Here is a 17,672-nt window from a genome sequence, read left to right on the forward strand (position 1 = left end):
ATGAACAATGACCACCTGAACCAAGTAGAAAGTAAAAGCAGAGCCAGTCAACAGGAGAGTGGGGAACTTGAATACAAAGAAAAAGATGACGCATGTGACATAATCCAAAGGAGATTTTGGATCAAGTTAATTTTGGTTTAAAAACAAACACAAAAAATTCAATGAACCAAAAACAGGTCTGTGAGGGTGCTAGAGGGAGAGGGTGGTCTCTCATTTCGGGGATTTCAAATTGCCCTATGATCTCAGGTGGGCACGATGCCTAGAGGTGAACGTTATACAGGTCTCAACACTGCTCCCAGGTTGACCCTCGGGCAGTCATCCACTCCAGGACAAGCTCCTCCCTCCAAAACTAAAAAACGCTTACAAAAACTCAGGTCAGCCCAGGCACCTGGGGGGCACTGAAGGCTTTACAATGGTTCGCAGTGCCTGGATGGAACCAGACTCTCCTCCCATGCCCTTCAGAGCCTTAACCTCCTCCTGGTTGCGTGAATGGATACAATCCCAAAGGAGATCCCTCCAAAGCATCCAATACGGTTCTGAAGCTGCCCAGGGGATTAAGCATCCCAACTTGGCAGCCAATGGCAATGACTGTGCCAGCACACAGCCTGGCTACGGCTCTTGCTTACAGAAAACTGTGGCCAGTCTGTGTGCCAGCAGAGCACATTCGATTATGTTTTCTCTTACCAAATAGAAGAAGTCACATTAATTAATAGGAGTCTGGACATCAAACATCATACTGCGCGTACAAGCTCGGGAAATGGAGCATGCCAAAGAGTCAGAATGGGCAAAAAAAAAAAAAAAATCCGCCTTATTACGCTATAAAGTCATTATTCATGGTTCAGTGCCCAGTCAATAACAGCAAAAATGATATAGGATGGACAAAAAAAACCCCACATTTCTATTTAAAGTGAGGGCTCAACCCTGAATCAACCTGAGGCTCAACCAATTGCTACCATGTAATTTATTTTCCTTTCTTCCCCCCCGCCCCCCCCCCCCCCCCAGCTCACAAAGCCATTTTCTAATTCCTTTGCAATTTCTGCAATTTATCAGTTTGTGGCTCCAAAACACTGGGAATCATAAGTGTGAAACTAATACTGAGCGGGGAGCTCAAGCTGAAAGCTACTTTTTGGTGACCATGGAAAAAGACAGGTCTGGGGAATTTGATGCCTTGGCTCCTATGCACATGACAGTTTGTTATTAACTACTTGGCAGAAATCAAGAAGCGCATAAGAAAGAAGGAGAAAACCTAGATTTCAATAAATATCACAAAATACACACACAAAAAATAAAGACAATTAAAGGTCACAGTGTTGGCCCTCCAAGACATTAGACACAAGTTCTGCATTGTGTATAATCAACTTACATATATTTATATATGACCAATGAACTAGAAACAAATGAAACTACTAACATAGGTAAGTGACAAAACACCAAATATTTTAGACATTAACTTCAAACGCCACCATCTTTTCTACATGAGATGTGGATTTTATGTTCACCACTTACTTTTCCTTTACCAAGCATCTCTTTTACAGAAGGTTAATGAACACTAAATTGGTCATTGGTAAGCTGCAGGTAAAGAATAACTGGTAATGGAGATGGTTAATCCATAAATTGAATAGCTGGGCCCCTAAGTATAATGGGTTTGATCCTTTGGCGACATAGGGCAACTAAATTTCTCCCTCAAAATAATACCTAAATTATTTTCTGGGAACAAATCCCAAATTAGCAAAGCACCTCAATGCTGAATCATTTTACTATTTTCCCATCCACTAGCTGTTAGGAACCAAGATGAGTTCACACTCCTCACTGTGCATGAACAGTTTACTTCTGAGATCAAGTTAAACATTAACAGAACACAAAAGGCTTATGAATATTTATTGATAACATTGCTGGTATTAAAAAATGCCATAGGAACACCATTCCTCCTTGACAGCCCCTCCTTTCTATAGCCTTTTTCAAGACGAGATACTGGGCCTTTAAACAGAAAGTGAACAAATCCGAATGCCCGCTTAATTTCAGCTATGGACCTCTGGACCTCAAAGCCCTGGAGAAACAAATTGTTGAGTGTAGCTGACATCCTTTTCTTTTTTTTTTTAAGAGAGTCAGTGTGAAAATTAATAAATGGAAAGGCAGTAATTAGTGAACTCTAGAGCTAATTCAAGGGTGAGGTACCACACAACGTTGACATAGAAACGTGTCCTCTCACTATGCCTCCAATACCTCCTCTGATGCTCCTGAAATTCTAATACAAAATAATACCCAAAATAATGATAATGACAGTAACACCAATTGCCGTATTTACTGAACTCTATGTACCAAGCACTGTACAGTCTCTGTCCCACATGGGACTTACAGTCCAAGAGGGAGGGAGCAGCAGGTATCAAATCCCCATTTTACAGATGAGAATGCTGAGACCCAAATAAATTAAGTGACTTGCCCGAGGACACAAAGCAGGCAAGGGACGGTGCTCAGATTAGAACCCAGGTTCTCTGACTTCAAGGCCTGTGCTCTTTCCATTAGACCTCCCTGCTTCTCTATAAGAGTAGTCATCTTTGATCAAAAATGGTAAAGTCAGAAAAGAAAGGTAAAGCCATTTTTAAAAACCTCATGACACCTGTTTTCTCTAGCTTTTTTTTAAAAGCACTATTCTGATTTTTTAAAACAGCTTGAGTTCAAGAAAAATACTTGCTGTAAAAATGGTAAATCGACTGAGCAGTCAAGACTGATACAAAGATTGTTTTGGAATAAGGAGAGGTAATGGTCCTATCTTACCAATAATGTTGGTAAAATGTGGAATATTTTATTTTCCATTCCAAATACTCTTACCTGAGTCACTTTGTTTCTAAAAAACTCAAGATATTGATTTCATTTTTCATCTGGTCCTGTCAACGATGCCATGACAGGCCCAGCAGGAAGCAGCAAAAGACCAATGATAGAGAGAGAGCCGATGTTACGTGGCTGCACAACCAAAACATTTCAGGAGAAAGTATTTGGAGTTATTATATTTCACCAAATATGAGGTGCCACTGTCTATACCTACAGGGCTTCAAACCTCTCTCTTTCTGGATAAATTTTAATCCAGCTCACCAGAGCCCTATCAATTTAGAGGGGAAAAAAATAAATGGAACCATATATATATATATATATATATATATATATATATGAATCCCGGCTCTGCCACTTGTCTGCTGTATGACTTTGGGCAAGTCACTTAACTTCTCTGTGCCTCAGTTACCTCACGTAAAATGGGGATGAAGACTGTGAGCCCCACGTGGGACAACCTAATCACCTTGTGTCCCCTCCCCCGGCACTTAGAACAGTGCTTTGCACATAGTAAGCACTTAACAAATACCATCATTATTATATACTGCATGTGAAACTTCTGATGTGCTTAGGAGTCACGAAAACTTGATGCAAAGGGTTAGACTATTTAGAGTCTTGAAATGAATGAGAAAATAAATATACTCATGAAATTGAGACTGGTAAATGGAACAATCAATATTTAGCAGAGTTAAGAGTCGGGTCAATAATCTTCACTGAATTCCTTGAAGTCTAAACAAAAGTAATTTTCAAACCTTTCCCTTGGTCTAATCAATCATTATAATAGACAATAAACCAACGCTGTCATTTCATGAGCTTAGCATTTAAAAAGGTGATGTTCCTCAAGAACACAATTCTCCATTTCACATAAGCCTCACAATAAGAAGGGAAAGGGTTTTGTTTTAGGGATGTATTTTTAACTCTTTGGAAAAAAATACAGACAAGCTCTACCAATTCAGAAGTAAACACTGTTACCCTAAATTATACTCAGATGACTGATGAGCTGGTTACTCATTCCACTTCAAAAATATCAACAGAAGTTGAAAGCTTGATAGTGCTCAATCATTTTAACCAATACAATCCGAATGATTTTACATTAAAGGATCGTTCTGTTCCAAAATCACATAAAAAATACTCAACTGGTGAAAACTATCTCTGACATTAGAAGAAATGCCTGAATACTAATCAACATTTGACATACGTTCTGAAGGCTGAAGTTTTTGGAATCGAAGAATCTACTCAGGGCCCCGAAAACAACTGCCCCAGAGTGAGCCAAAAGAGAGATAAAAAAAAAAAGAACAAGGATGATAAAGGCCTCAAAGAGAAGCAAGAATAACAGGAGAGTAGAGCGCGGTGCCGATCACGACCCGATACCGTATTTATATTTAAACAAATTCTGGTTTCTCCTGTTATGCCAAAAACATACAAGAGAACTACTTTAACAGAGCACATGTAATAAAATGAGAGGTCTTGGGAACTGTCTGACATTCTTTTAGAGCAGCTGATGTTGGTTGAGCTACTATGACGCAAGCGCTTGGTAAAAATTTTGCAGGCAAACCTGACAGGTATCTAGGTTAGCAGTATCGTAATGCTATGTAAAAGTCAGACTGGCATCTCTCACCTAAAAGAAATGCCTACTTCTCAATCCCCCACTATCTACTCACTGCTATTCATTCCTTCTCATACACACCCACCACATCCACCTATCGGAGAAAATGTAAATTCTACTGGACAATATCGTTTTCATTCTCTCTTTCCTTTCCAATACCGCGCTTGGTTTGGAGTCCTCCAGGGTAGAAGAGGGCCTCTGGTGACAAATCCTGAAAAAGTGACTAAGGAATGGACAGGTCTACTGTATTATAATGAGCTTAGACCCAGATGGTGAAAATGCTTCTGCCACAAAAACGCCAAAGAAACCCCTGAAAATGGTGTCCTGTGTCTGGAGCATACTTGCGTTTTATACCATGACACTGCAGCCTTTGAGGGTCAGATTAATTAAGCTTCACAGCAGCTGCAGTGCAACGTGAGACGCACACTGCCACGGTTCCCACCAGTCCAGCCCAATTACCTGCGGTATTCCAGCACTGGACAACTGACAAACCTCCCTCTTTACCGAGTCACTCACTCCCACTGGTCTCCTGATAGATGTTAGAACAAACCAACCTCTATTTGAAGAGGGCTGCAAAGCTGAGTGCACCTGCTGCAGGCTGCCATGATGAGTCCCAAAGAGATGTTTGTCAGTCAGATCTCTGCAGATGTTGTTTAACTTTATGCTAGAGCTGTATCCAAAGATGGAAATGAGATGGCAATCAAGCACAAGCCTCCCCCCGCCCCCCCCACCTCCTCCCCATTCTGCTTCTGAAACCTGTACTCATTAAATCAAAGAAGTTGTGCTTATCCAGCCTGGGCGATACACAGTGGAGGCAGCTAGAACCACAATATGTGGTCAGCTGTGGCAAGAAATAAAGGCTTTCTGATCCTTTATTAATTACATTACTGGGTTCCTTACAATTCAATTCAATGCATTTGTATTAATGTGTTTTTTTTTTTAATGGAGTCCCTTCACTTCAGAAAGCCCATTCTCTTCAGCCGGTTGGAGCGGAAAAGGGAGCACCACCAAGAACTCTAATTCAATTTTTTTTTTAAATACACTACCACACACTTGACAGATTTTCCAAACTGCAGCTCATTTCTGCTTAGCATCCTATCTCCAAGACAGAACGCGTAAAGGGTGATATCTTCATTAACTCTCTTTAGAAACTGACATACGTTAGGGATATTTTGTGTGAGTTCGGGTTTTAATTTCATCTGAAATGTGTAATTTTTAAAATTCAGTGAAACTCTCCAATCATTTTTTTAATTGTTGGTCATTCATACTATATCATGCACAATTTACAGAATCAGATTAGGATTTTGTAACACAAGGTATCACAAGGGAAACCATGCAGAATTTGGCATTGCTACAACCTTCAGCCAAACATTGACATTTTTATTTTGTATAACAGGCCTCTGAAAGAACAACAGTTTTAACAGAGCAAATGTCAAATGTTTATGAGGGGTGTAGTGATGTTTATCTACTTTTGGTTTTCTCATTGTAGCAGTGTTTTGCAAATAGCAATGCTGTTTAGAGTATGGTCACTTACAAATCCCCTGTATAGAAAATAAGGTTAATTATTGATCAGAAAACAACAACGAGAAGTCTTTGGAAAACTAAAATCTCAGCCCCTCCGCAAAGTGATTTGGTTATTCTTATAAATGAAAGAAAGAGGAAGACAGTATCACGATTACAGAATAATCAGAGACTTTAAACATCTACTATATAGGCTGAGTACCCAGAATGACAAGTACCAATTCGAAGTTTCTTTTCAAATGTAAAATGTTTAAAAAGCTTAACCTTAGCTCTGAAAAATCTCAATATACTACTACTGCTATCTTGTTGACAATTCCTTCTATGAACAGCAAGGCAATCAAAGGCATTGGGCTTGCCACTTGTAAAAAAAATAATGATAATAATAAAATAAAGAAAAATAACCCAGAAATTATTTATCCGGACAATTTGTCTGAAAATACATCAAAACGCTTTCTATGTGTTTAGATTACAAAGACTTGATGAAAATGTTATTCTAGTTATGTTCCATATGCAATTTAAGACATTAGTATCATCATTCAGATCTTTAAGAGTGCCTTTACTGCTGCATATCCAAATCTACCAGTCAAGCACATCTGGCCACTGAACCGAACCCCAGTTCACAACAGAAAATGATGTCCTTATTGGGACGTACTATCGAGTCCTGTTCTGCTTTTTGATTACTTTTAATATTAACTAAATTCATCTCTGAGGACAGCTATAAATAAACTCTAGTCAATTACATTTCCAGAAACCAGACTAAATCAAAGCTTGGCATTACAATTCCTTAAAATTGTAAATATTCAGAAAAGCTGCTAACTCAGTTCACTTTCCAATCTCCCGAATGCTACACAGCCACACCAAGTTATCTTCTGAAACTCTCAGGGATGCCAATGGACATATATTTTTCCTCCCCCTTACCAGAGAATTTCCTGATAAAACCAACTATTGAGAGATGCAGGTTCTCTTTACAGAGAACAAGGTATATTAACCTCCTGAAGTTTGTATACAGGGCACACAAAACATCTCCTAAATAACTTTTTAAAAGACACAAAAGCATCAAGAATAACCAACAGCTGAGCCTGGCCAGGCTCTTTCAAATCTATTTTCTCCATTTTATAGGACGAAGAGGTTGAACTATCACTTTTTCCGAGCAGATTTTAAAATTTTTCCTAACCCAAAATAAAGAGCTAAAGATTCACACAATATTACGTTGGAAAAACTAGATAAGCTGCTTTCAAACTAGCAACGAAACACGGTGGCACGTAAGACAGGATGAAGATTAACTTACACTGCGTGTTTAAACAGAAACGACTACCTAGTTCTTAGCAGAGATGTTCTGATATTAGTGTTTGTGCTAGTTTACAATGACGACGGTCTGGACCAAGTTGAATCTACAGTGCAGCAAAAGGACAAAATGATAGACACCCGTAATTGCCTTTGAATGTCTTGAATCCACGGTCCCTGAATTCTAAAAATGCTTGTAAACTGTCAATAAACTTATCTGTGGAATGTTTTAATGAACCCCGTAGGAACCGCACCAACAGATGTTTGAGGTTTCACTATAAATACAAGTTCAAAGCAAAACCTGAGATGGTATTTCGCATCAACCTAAAAATCACCACATCGATACATAAAAAAAGGTGGCGGAAAACACTGTGATGTCCCGTTACTTTATGCGGATTTTATCATTTGAATTGAACAAAAACAGAAACAAGACAAAAAAAAGAGATTTTATTTACTAAAATAATATCTTCCCTTACAATGGGCAATATAAAAAGTCAGTGTACTAAGTTTGAATGCACCCCTCTGAACTACCGGAAAAAATAAAGCTAGAGCAGGAAATAACAGAATTCAAGTTCTTGGATAAAAGGTAACCTTTTTGTTTTTTCCTGCAACCAGAGGAAAATAAATCTACCTTCAGCCTTTCCTGCTTTAAACATCTGTGTATTGCGGACCCCATGACGCTATACGTGACACGTTTTCAGAAATAAATATGCAGTATACAGACCACTCATGGTTCTTAAATACTAACAGGAGACTCGAGTAAAACAAAAAAAAATTTATTAAAAAAGGAAGAGCTATATGCACACAAAAGCATGCAGCGGATCCACTATCCGTGTATATATAAAGACACATGCGTAGAGCGGGCTATCAGATTATTGCATACTTCTTCAAGGAATTCCAGCTTTTAGATTTTAGCTAATCAGAGCTGAGCAAGGTTTGATCCCTAACACTCTGAAGCGAGGGGCTGGAAGAAACCCAGAAGTCACTAGCCTGGAGAATGCCAGGACTCCTAAAATCCCACAGGTTTGTGGTCAAATGAAAACAGAACGTCTATGAAGAGTCACCCACAAGAGGATCCGCTGGTCAGATCTAGCCATGACACGACAGGTAAGAACCCACTTCTAAATCCCGTTCCAATGCGAATTACTCCAAAGTAACCTGCAAACCGCAGGCTTTATACGGAAAACTGATTCCATAATGTATGACTACAGTTCGGTAGTCTCCACCTGCTATAAAGCAATGAATACAAGCTTCCTTTCATCTTGGCACTTCCCTCATCTTGCATCTGTTACGTCACCGGAAAGCCACAATTCTTTTTTTTTTTTGTTATTATTAATTTCGCTCTAATTGCCTAATTTTTATTTGCTGAAAAGGAGGCCTCTGCTGTATCCGAACAACCCCACAACCCAATTAAAAATAAAAATAGGCAATTCTGACTTAATCAGGAATAAAAAAGCACAACCAGCTATACAGAATACCGAACAAAAGACCAAATCCTTAGTACACCCTTTCCAACCCACTGTAAATAAACTATATTTAAATGAAAAGGCATTTAATTTACTATTTGAAATATCCTTCATAAACACCAATTTTCTGTAACATCCTTGCACATCTGATACCACCTCATGTATAATGCAAGAAAGCTATTTAATTTTCATCTATTGACAGTGAATTTAATTTAGTACAGCAGCGCTTTTCCCAGAACTATTACGTTATTAATTCTGCAATCAAGCTCTTTTGAGTGCCTTTATTTCTAAGGGTTTTCACCATTCTACATTGATATTTTTTCCCCCAACGTAACACCTTTCAAAATACATGCACGTGAATACATTAGCAACTTTCCTCACGCATAAAGGAAAAAAAAAAGTTTGGCAGAGGCCACTGCAGAACTTTTCCATTTCACACAAAAGCTAGACCCTTAACGTCGACTTCTATATTACCTAGACTTTCACCAGTGGATCTAAGATGGTACGTTTTCATTTCCTCTTTTATATTTTTATTTAGAAATATTACAAGTGGTCTTTCAAATCGACTGAGACCTTCGTATCCAGAATGGCCACCTACTTCTCGTCTATCGGTTAAGAGTGGATATGAAAATGAAGTATTCCGAATGTTTTGCTCACTGATGCCAGTAGCCTTTGCAATTTTAAAGAATTCAGTCATCTCACTGGATTACATCACTAAAGGAGGGCAGCTCTGCCTTACTACCGAAATTGAAAATGCCAACTTCAGATCACCTCGGCACTCAATTGTGCCCACGGTTCTAGAGGGAAAAAAAAAAAAAGACAGACAAAGAACCTGAAAAATCCTAGCTCTACACTAAGAACCACCGAAATCAGCAGCGAATGACTAGCTACATCCAAAGACCCACTACTGAATTGTTCAAATTTGTCCCTAAAAACTCATCTTCTACACTGAGTATATATCAAAATCATTTTCGAATGATAATGAGCACTGCAGATTGTGCAATACCGGAGAAATGAGTGAAAAATAAAACGATTAGATACCGAAGGACTACATCTACCATTACACCTAGTAAGTAGTTCACTGTGCATTGTACACCAAAAGTTCAGCGACAGCTTTGTGCAAATACAGTATGCAGAGAAAATCCTTGATTATCCTGAAGCCACATTATACTCTGTCTCTTGCATAACAGATTTTCCTTTCACCATCCCGATACACACACAGTATAAAAGAAACATCTGAAAAGGCAGCACTTGTCCTCTTTACTTCACTCCAGGACCAGCAAACAAAGCAATGAAGCAGAAAGAAGGTACATAATGGATTTAGAAGTAAATGGCCCATTCTTTCAGAATCCCCCCTTTTTTTTTTCTTAATTCACTCTCCCCTAATTGTCATCACAATAATGTCTGAAAACTTCAGAAGAACCCTATTTCCTCATGCCAGCTGTCAGGGTTTCGATCTTTAAACACGTTTTCTTTTTAACTTAATAGAAAAGAATGAAAGCCTGCGAAAGCAGGCTGTCCACAAAAATAACCCCTGCAACATAGCCTAAAATCGTTTTAGCCATACTTTGACAGAAACCAGTTCAAAAGATGAAAATCAAGATTACATACTTGCTCAGATATTCTTTACAAGATACTTTAATTCTAAAAAAACAAAAAGGACTTCCCACAGTGGTTGTTTGGCTTTTTTTTTTTTTTTTAACGCAGTGAAAAACACATTTAGATCTTGTCTATAGTTCCCAGGGGATTCAGCGAACAATCTACTAGTCACTGCACCTACCTGGATAAAAATCTTTGGACTTAGACAGCTTGATGGTGGCTCCAGTCTCTTTTTGCAACTGTACAATTGTCTGTCCTCCCTTCCCAATTATAGATCCAGCAGCATAACTAGGTATGAGGACCTTTAGAAAATACTGGCCGTCCTCTGAAAAATGGAAAGACATATACATGGTTAATGTTATTGGCAAAACTTCTATCCTCTCCACCAAGGACAGATAACCAGCAGTTGCAACTCTAGAACTAGTGCATGCGCACGCATGCACACACGCACACACACAGACACACACACACACATCTATTCAATGTATGGAAGAGAAAAACAAAATCAGCCGAATCAAACTCGAAATGCTTCAAAAGACATATCTGCTCTGGACTAGATGTGAACATTAACACTCTGTAAATTAAGAGTTAGAAATAGTCCATCGTTTTGTCATGCGGTGGAAACAGATGACGGAATTCCAGTTGTTATTCCAAATGTGGAACTGCTCCAATTCCGGCTGTGGTTTCCATGGTAAAATGAAACGAACTGACCCTTCGACAGAACTACAGAGATCTACACGATGACAACCTGCCACCTTCATTGAAAATAGTGCAAAAGAGATACCCAGGACCTTTAAGAGTGATGGGCTATTTTTTTCTTTTTTACTATTAGCAAATGCGTGAGAACTGCAATTAACCATTGCCTGAATCCTAACTTAAAGTGTGTCAAAAACCACTCTGCTGTCCCTCATTAACCCACCCCAACTGCGGGGACTGTTTTTTTCCCCCCAAGCTCTCACTAACAGCCGAGAAAATAACTCCTCGTGGCTTGGAATCGCCGGTCCAAGTTAATCCCGATGTATTTCCTTAGTACATCTTAGCCTACCCCGAGCTCTCTTAAGCTCATTAATTAAAGGCCCTTAAGACGAATTTTTCCAAATGACCCCAAGCTTAAGCGTCGCTTATTTTAAAGTACACTTAAATGGTGACCCGCCAGTCCCAGTCCACAATGCCATCGCCTGTCAAAGAGGGGGAACAAGCTAGCGAGGGAGGGAGGGAGGGGGGAAAAAAGGAGAAATTAGATGCGTCGGTCGGAAGGTTTACGGCGAACGACTTGGACTTTCATCTCTGGGCCAGCTGGCTTTTCGGGGAGCCGGGCAACGGGTGTGTGGCTGTCCGGGCCCCCCGATCCTTCGCCCCCTTGGAAAGGCCGGGGTCGGAGAGAGAGAGAGAGAGAGATTTTCCCACCTCTGGCTCGGTGCATGGTGAGGATGACTCCGGGCCCAGTGAAGAAGAGATGCCGGTCCCGTTAGCACTCATCTTCCAGGAAGGGCACGATGGGGACTAACAAGTCAACGCACTAGACGCCCCCTCCCCGCCCTCCCCTCCCGCCCCCACCCCCGTGCGTGCACACACACAGACACACACACACAGACACACACACACACCCGCTCCCACACTCCCACCCACGCTCTCCCACCCCCTCCCCGGGCCCAATCGATGAGGTCTTTGCACCGACAATAGAAAGGAGCACCCATCACCAGTTTTTTCGCGCTAACTTCTTGTAGCCCCAAGGTGATGATGATGACATTTATTAAGCACTTACTAGGGGCCAAGCACTGTTGCAAGCGCTGGGGAGGTTACAAGCTGATCAGACTGTCCCAAGGGGGTGGGGGGAGCTCACAGGCTTCATCCCCATTTTTATAACAATAATAATAATGATGATGGAATTTATTAAGCGCTATGTGCAAAGCACTATTCTAAGCGCTGAGGGTGTCCCAAGGGGGGGCTCAGAGGCTTCATCCCCATTTTTCTAACAATAATAATGATGGACTTTATTAAGCGCTTACTATGTGCAAAACACTATTCTAAACAACGGGGGGGGTGTACAAGGTAATCAGGATGTCCCACGGTTGGGGGGGGGGGGTGGCGGCTCACAGGCTTCATCCCCATTTTGCAGATGAGGGAACTGAGGCCCGGGGAAGTGAAGTGACCTGCCCAAAGTCACACTGCTAAGTGGCGGAGCCAGAATTTGAACCCATAGCTCGGGCTCTTTCCACCGAGCCACGCTGCTTCTCTAAAGGGCGGGTGGGGGGACGAAGGACCGGACCACGGTCTCCTCGCCTCCCCCACCCCCGCCACCCAACCAAATCAAACCTCCATCCTCGTCAACCCCAGTGCCGTGCTTTGATTAAGGGTCATTCATTCATTCATTCATTCCATCGCATTTATTGAGCGCTTACTGTGTGCGGAGCACTGTACTGAGCGCTTGGGAAGTACAAGTTGGCAACATACAGGCGCATCCGCGGTGTGGCTCAGCGGAAAGAGCCCGGGCTTTGAAGTCAGAGGTCGTGGGTTCAAATCCCGGCTCCACCAACTGTCGGCTGTGTGACTTTGGGCCAGTCACTTAACTTCTCCGGGCCTCAGTTCCCTCATCTGTAAAATGGGGATTCAAACTGTGGGCCCCCCGCGGGCCACCTTGATCACCTTGTAGTCTCCCCAACGCTTAGAACAGCGCTTTGCACACAGTAAGCGCTTAATAAATGCCATTGTTATTATTACTCTCTGGGCCTCAGTGACCTCATCTGTCAAATGGGGATTAAGACTGTGAGCCCCACATGGGACAACCTGATTACCTGGCAACCTCCCCGGCGCTTAGAACAGTGCTTTGCACATAGCAAGCGCTTAATAAAAGCCATGACTACTATTATAATCTCCCCAGCGTTTAGCACATAGTAAGCGCTGAATAAATGCCATTATTACTATTATAGCCTCCCCACCGCTTAGTACATAGTAAGCGCTTAATAAATAATAATAATGGCATTTATTAAGCGCTTACTATGTGCAAAGCACTGTTCTAAGCCATCATCATTATTATTATTATAACCTCCCCAGCGCTTACAACAGCGCTTTGCACACAGTAAGCGCTTAATAAATGCCATCATCATTATCATTACAACCTCCCCAGCGCTTAGAACAGCGCTTTGCACATAGCAAGCGCTTAATAAAAGCCATTATTATTATAACCTCTCCAGCGCTTTGCACACAGTAAGCGTTTAATAAACGCCATCATTATAACCTCCCCAGCGCTTAGAACGGCGCTTTGCACATAGCAAGCGCTTAATAAAAGCCATTATTATTATAACCTCTCCAGCGCTTTGCACATAGCAAGCGCTTCATAAAAGCCATCATTATGATCAGTATAACCTCCCCAGCGCTTAAAACAGCGCCTTGCACATAGCAAGCGCTTCATAAAATCCAACATTACGATCAGTATAACCTCCCCAGCGCTTAGAACAGCGCTTTGCACATAGCAAGCGCTTCCTAAAAGCCTTTATTATCATTATAACCTCTCCAGCGCTTTGCACATAGCAAGCGTTTCATAAAAGCCTTTACTATCATTATAACCTCTCCAGCGCTTTGCACATAGTAAGCGCTTCAGAAAGGCCATCATTATCACAACCTCCCCAGCGCTTAGCACATAGTAAGCGCTTAATAGAATGCCGTTATTACTATTATCACCTCCGCAGGGCTTAGAGCAGCGCTTTGCACATAGCAAGCGCTTCATAAAGGCCATCATTATGATCACTATAACCTCCCCAGCGCCTAGAACAGCGCTTTGCACATAGTAAGCGCTTCATAAAAGCCATCATCATGATCAGTATAACCTCCCCAGCGGTTAGAACAGCTCTTTGCACATAGTAAGCGCTTCATAAAAGCCATCATCATGATCACTATAACCTCCCCAGCGCCTAGAACAGCGCTTTGCACATAGTAAGCGCTTCATAAAGGCCATCATCATGATCATTATGACCTCCCCAGCGCCTAGAACAGCGCTCTGCACAGAGTAAGCGCTTCATAAAGGCCATCATTATGATCATTATAACCTCCCCAGCGCCTAGCACAGCGCTTTGCACATAGTAAGCGCTTCATAAAGGCCATCATTATAACCTCCCCAGCGGCTAGAACAGCGCTTTGCACATAGTAAGCGCTTCATAAAAGCCATCATCATGATCATTAAAACCTCCCCAGCAGTTAGAACAGCGCTTTGTACATAGTAAGCGCTTCATAAAGGCCATCATTCTGACCTCCCCAGCGCCTAGAACAGCGCTTCGCACATAGTAAGCGCTTCATAAAAGCCATCATCATGATCAGTATAACCTCCCCAGCGCCTAGAACAGCGCTTTGCACATAGTAAGCGCTTCATAAAAGCCATCATCATGATCATTAAAACCTCCCCAGCGGTTAGAACAGCGCTTTGCATAGTAAGCGCTTCATAAAGGCCATCATTCTGACCTCCCCAGCGCCTAGAACAGCGCTTCGCACATAGTAAGCGCTCCATAAAAGCCATCATCATGATCACTATAACCTCCCCAGCGCCTAGAACAGCGCTTCGCACAGAGTAAGCGCTTCATAAAGGCCATCATCATGATCATTAAAACCTCCCCAGCGGTTAGAACAGCGCTTTGCACATAGTAAGCGCTTCATAAAGGCCATCATTATAACCTCCCCAGCGCCTATAACAGCGCTTCGCACATAGTAAGCGCTCCATAAAAGCCGTCATCACGATCACTATAACCTCCTCCCCAGCGCCTAGAACAGCGCTTCGCACAGAGTAAGCGCTTCATAAAGGCCATCATCACGATCATTAAAACCTCCCCAGCGGTTAGAACAGCGCTTTGCACATAGTGAGCGCTTCATAAAGGCCATCATTCTGACCTCCCCAGCGCCTAGAACAGCGCTTCGCTCATAGTAAGCGCTCCATAAAAGCCATCATCATGATCACTATAACCTCCCCAGCGCCTAGAACAGCGCTTCGCACAGAGTAAGCGCTTCATAAAGGCCATCATTATGGTCATTATGACCTCCCCAGCGGTTAGAACAGCGCTTCGCACATAGTAAGCGCTTCATAAAGGCCATCATTCTGACCTCCCCAGCGCCTAGAACAGCGCTTCGCACATAGTAAGCGCTTCATAAAGGCGATCATCACGATCATTAAAACCTCCCCATCGGTTAGAACAGCGCTTCGCACATAGTGAGCGCCGGCCGGACGCCATCATCGTCGGTATCAGGAGTCGGCCGGGCCGAGCTCCGGCTCCCTCCCGTCCCCTCGAAAGCCGGGGCTACTCGGAAGGCGGTCGCCATTTTGATGAATGATAAAAAAACGGGGGATCGGGAATGTGGGGATGTCGGGGAAGGGGATGAGGGGAGGGATGGAGGGAGGGCGGGCTGAGGGGGCGGCGCGGGGCGCGGATACCCACCGCCCGTGTTGGTCCTCTTGGTGCTGCCGGCTTCGGGGGGCGCCTCGAGCGGCCTTTTGCGGGAGTCCGGCGGGTCCAGGTCTATGGGCACCCCGGGGTGCGTCCCGTTCTGCTGGATGGGCGCCGCCGCCATCATAACGCCGCCCGCGCCGGGGGCCCACACCCACCCCCCACCCCCGCCGCCGGCTCGGGGCGCCTGAGGGGCACGGGCCGACCGGGACCCACGGCACCCACGGCACCCGCCCGCCGACCCGCCGGACCAGGAGGACGAGAAGAAAGCACTGAGGGAGCGGCGACGACGACGGACAGAGAGGGAGGGAGGGACGGGCAGGGGAGGGGAGCGGCGGAGCGGACTGAGGAGATGGGGGGCGGAGAAACGGGAGGAGGAGGAGGAGGAGGAGGGAGCGACTGGTGCCGCCTCAGCCCGGCTGCAACCGCCTCCGCCGCCGCCGCGCGCCTTCCCTGCTCATCCTCCCGCGCGGGACCAGCCCGCCGCCGCCGCCGCCGCCGCCGCGGGGGTCAAAGGTCACCCGGCCCCGGCAACACGCCTCACCCAACCGCCCGCCGCCGAAACCAAGGGGACAACCGCCCTTGCTGGACGGGCGGGGGGGGCGGGACCGCGGCCCGGAGGGCCAATGGGAGGCGAGGGGCGGGGAGGCGGGAGGGGGCTCGGCCAATCGGAGGGCGCCAGGGCCCGTCCCGCGCTTCGCGGACCGCGCGCCGCCCGCCCTCCCCCCGGCCCCCAGACACACTTCCGGTCTCCCGGAGCGCGCGGGCACCTGTCCGCCCCCCCGCCCCCACCCCCCGCGCAAGGTCACCCCGGAAACGGGGAGCCCCCAAACCCCGACGGGCCGGCTCGAGCCCAAGCGCTTAGTACACTGCCCGGCACCCAGTCAGCGCTCAATAAATACGGTGGCGTGAATGAGGGCTGGAGTCCAGTGCTCTGCACCCAGTAGGCGCTCAATAAATACGATGGAATGAATGAATGAATGGATGAAGCGCCTCACACACACACACACACACACACACACACGGGGCATCACGGATCGAGGAGAATCATTCATTCATTCCATCGTATTCATTGGGCGCTTACTGGGTGCAGAGCACTGGACTCCGGCATTCATTCATTCAATATGATGGAATGAATGAATGAATGACGTGCCACACACACACACACACACACACACACACCGGGCATCACGGATCGAAGAGAATCGTTCATTCATTCCATCGTATTCATTGAGCACTTACTGGGTGCAGAGCACTGGACTCCAGCATTCATTCATTCATTCAATAAATACAACTGACTGAATGAATGATGCCACACACACACACACACACACACACACACACACACGGGGCATCACGGATCGAGGAGAATCATTCATTCATTCCATCGTATTCATTGGGCGCTTACTGGGTGCAGAGCACTGGACTCCGGCATTCATTCATTCATTCAATAAATACGATGGAATGAATGAATGATGTGCCACACACACACACACACACACACACACACAGGGCATCACGGATTGCGGATAATCAATCATTCATTCATTCATTCCATCGTATTTATTGAGCGCTTACTGGGTGCAGAGCACTGGACTCCAGCATTCATTCATTCATTCAATAAATACAACTGACTGAATGAATGACGCCACACACACACACACACACACACACACCGGGCATCACGGATCGAGGAGAATCATTCATTCATTCCATCGTATTCATTGAGCGCTTACTGGGTGCTGAGCACTGGACTCCAGCATTCATCCATTCAATAAATAGGATGGAATGAATGAATGAATAAGCACCTCACACACACACCGGGCCTCACGGATCACGGATAATCATTCATTCATTCCATCGTATTCATTGAGCACTTACTGGGTGCAGAGCACTGGACTCCAGCATTCATTCATTCAATAAATATGAATGAATGAATGA

The 17,672-nt window shown here is 44.1% G+C and overlaps 1 protein-coding gene across 5 annotated transcripts in view; it reads right to left on the reverse strand.

The window, feature by feature from the left end:
* Window positions 1-15,879, reverse strand: part of NOVA1 (NOVA alternative splicing regulator 1) — a 151,689-nt gene extending 135,810 nt beyond the window's left edge. For 4 of the 5 annotated variants that reach the window (XM_038756129.1, XM_038756128.1, XM_038756132.1 and 1 more), the window contains exons 1-2: window positions 15,723-15,879; window positions 10,484-10,627 (exon numbers count right to left, since the gene is read on the reverse strand). In XM_038756129.1, the coding sequence (XP_038612057.1) occupies window positions 10,484-10,627; window positions 15,723-15,858 (280 nt within the window). In that variant the 5' untranslated portion in view covers window positions 15,859-15,879. Of the gene's footprint in view, window positions 1-10,483; window positions 10,628-11,709; window positions 11,785-15,722 lie in introns of those variants that run through there. The other variant, XM_038756130.1, reaches the window with a different exon arrangement.
* Between the last annotated feature and the right edge of the window lie 1,793 nt (window positions 15,880-17,672).

Source organism: Tachyglossus aculeatus, chromosome 14, assembly GCF_015852505.1.
Source record: "Tachyglossus aculeatus isolate mTacAcu1 chromosome 14, mTacAcu1.pri, whole genome shotgun sequence".
Lineage (NCBI taxonomy): Eukaryota > Metazoa > Chordata > Mammalia > Monotremata > Tachyglossidae > Tachyglossus > Tachyglossus aculeatus.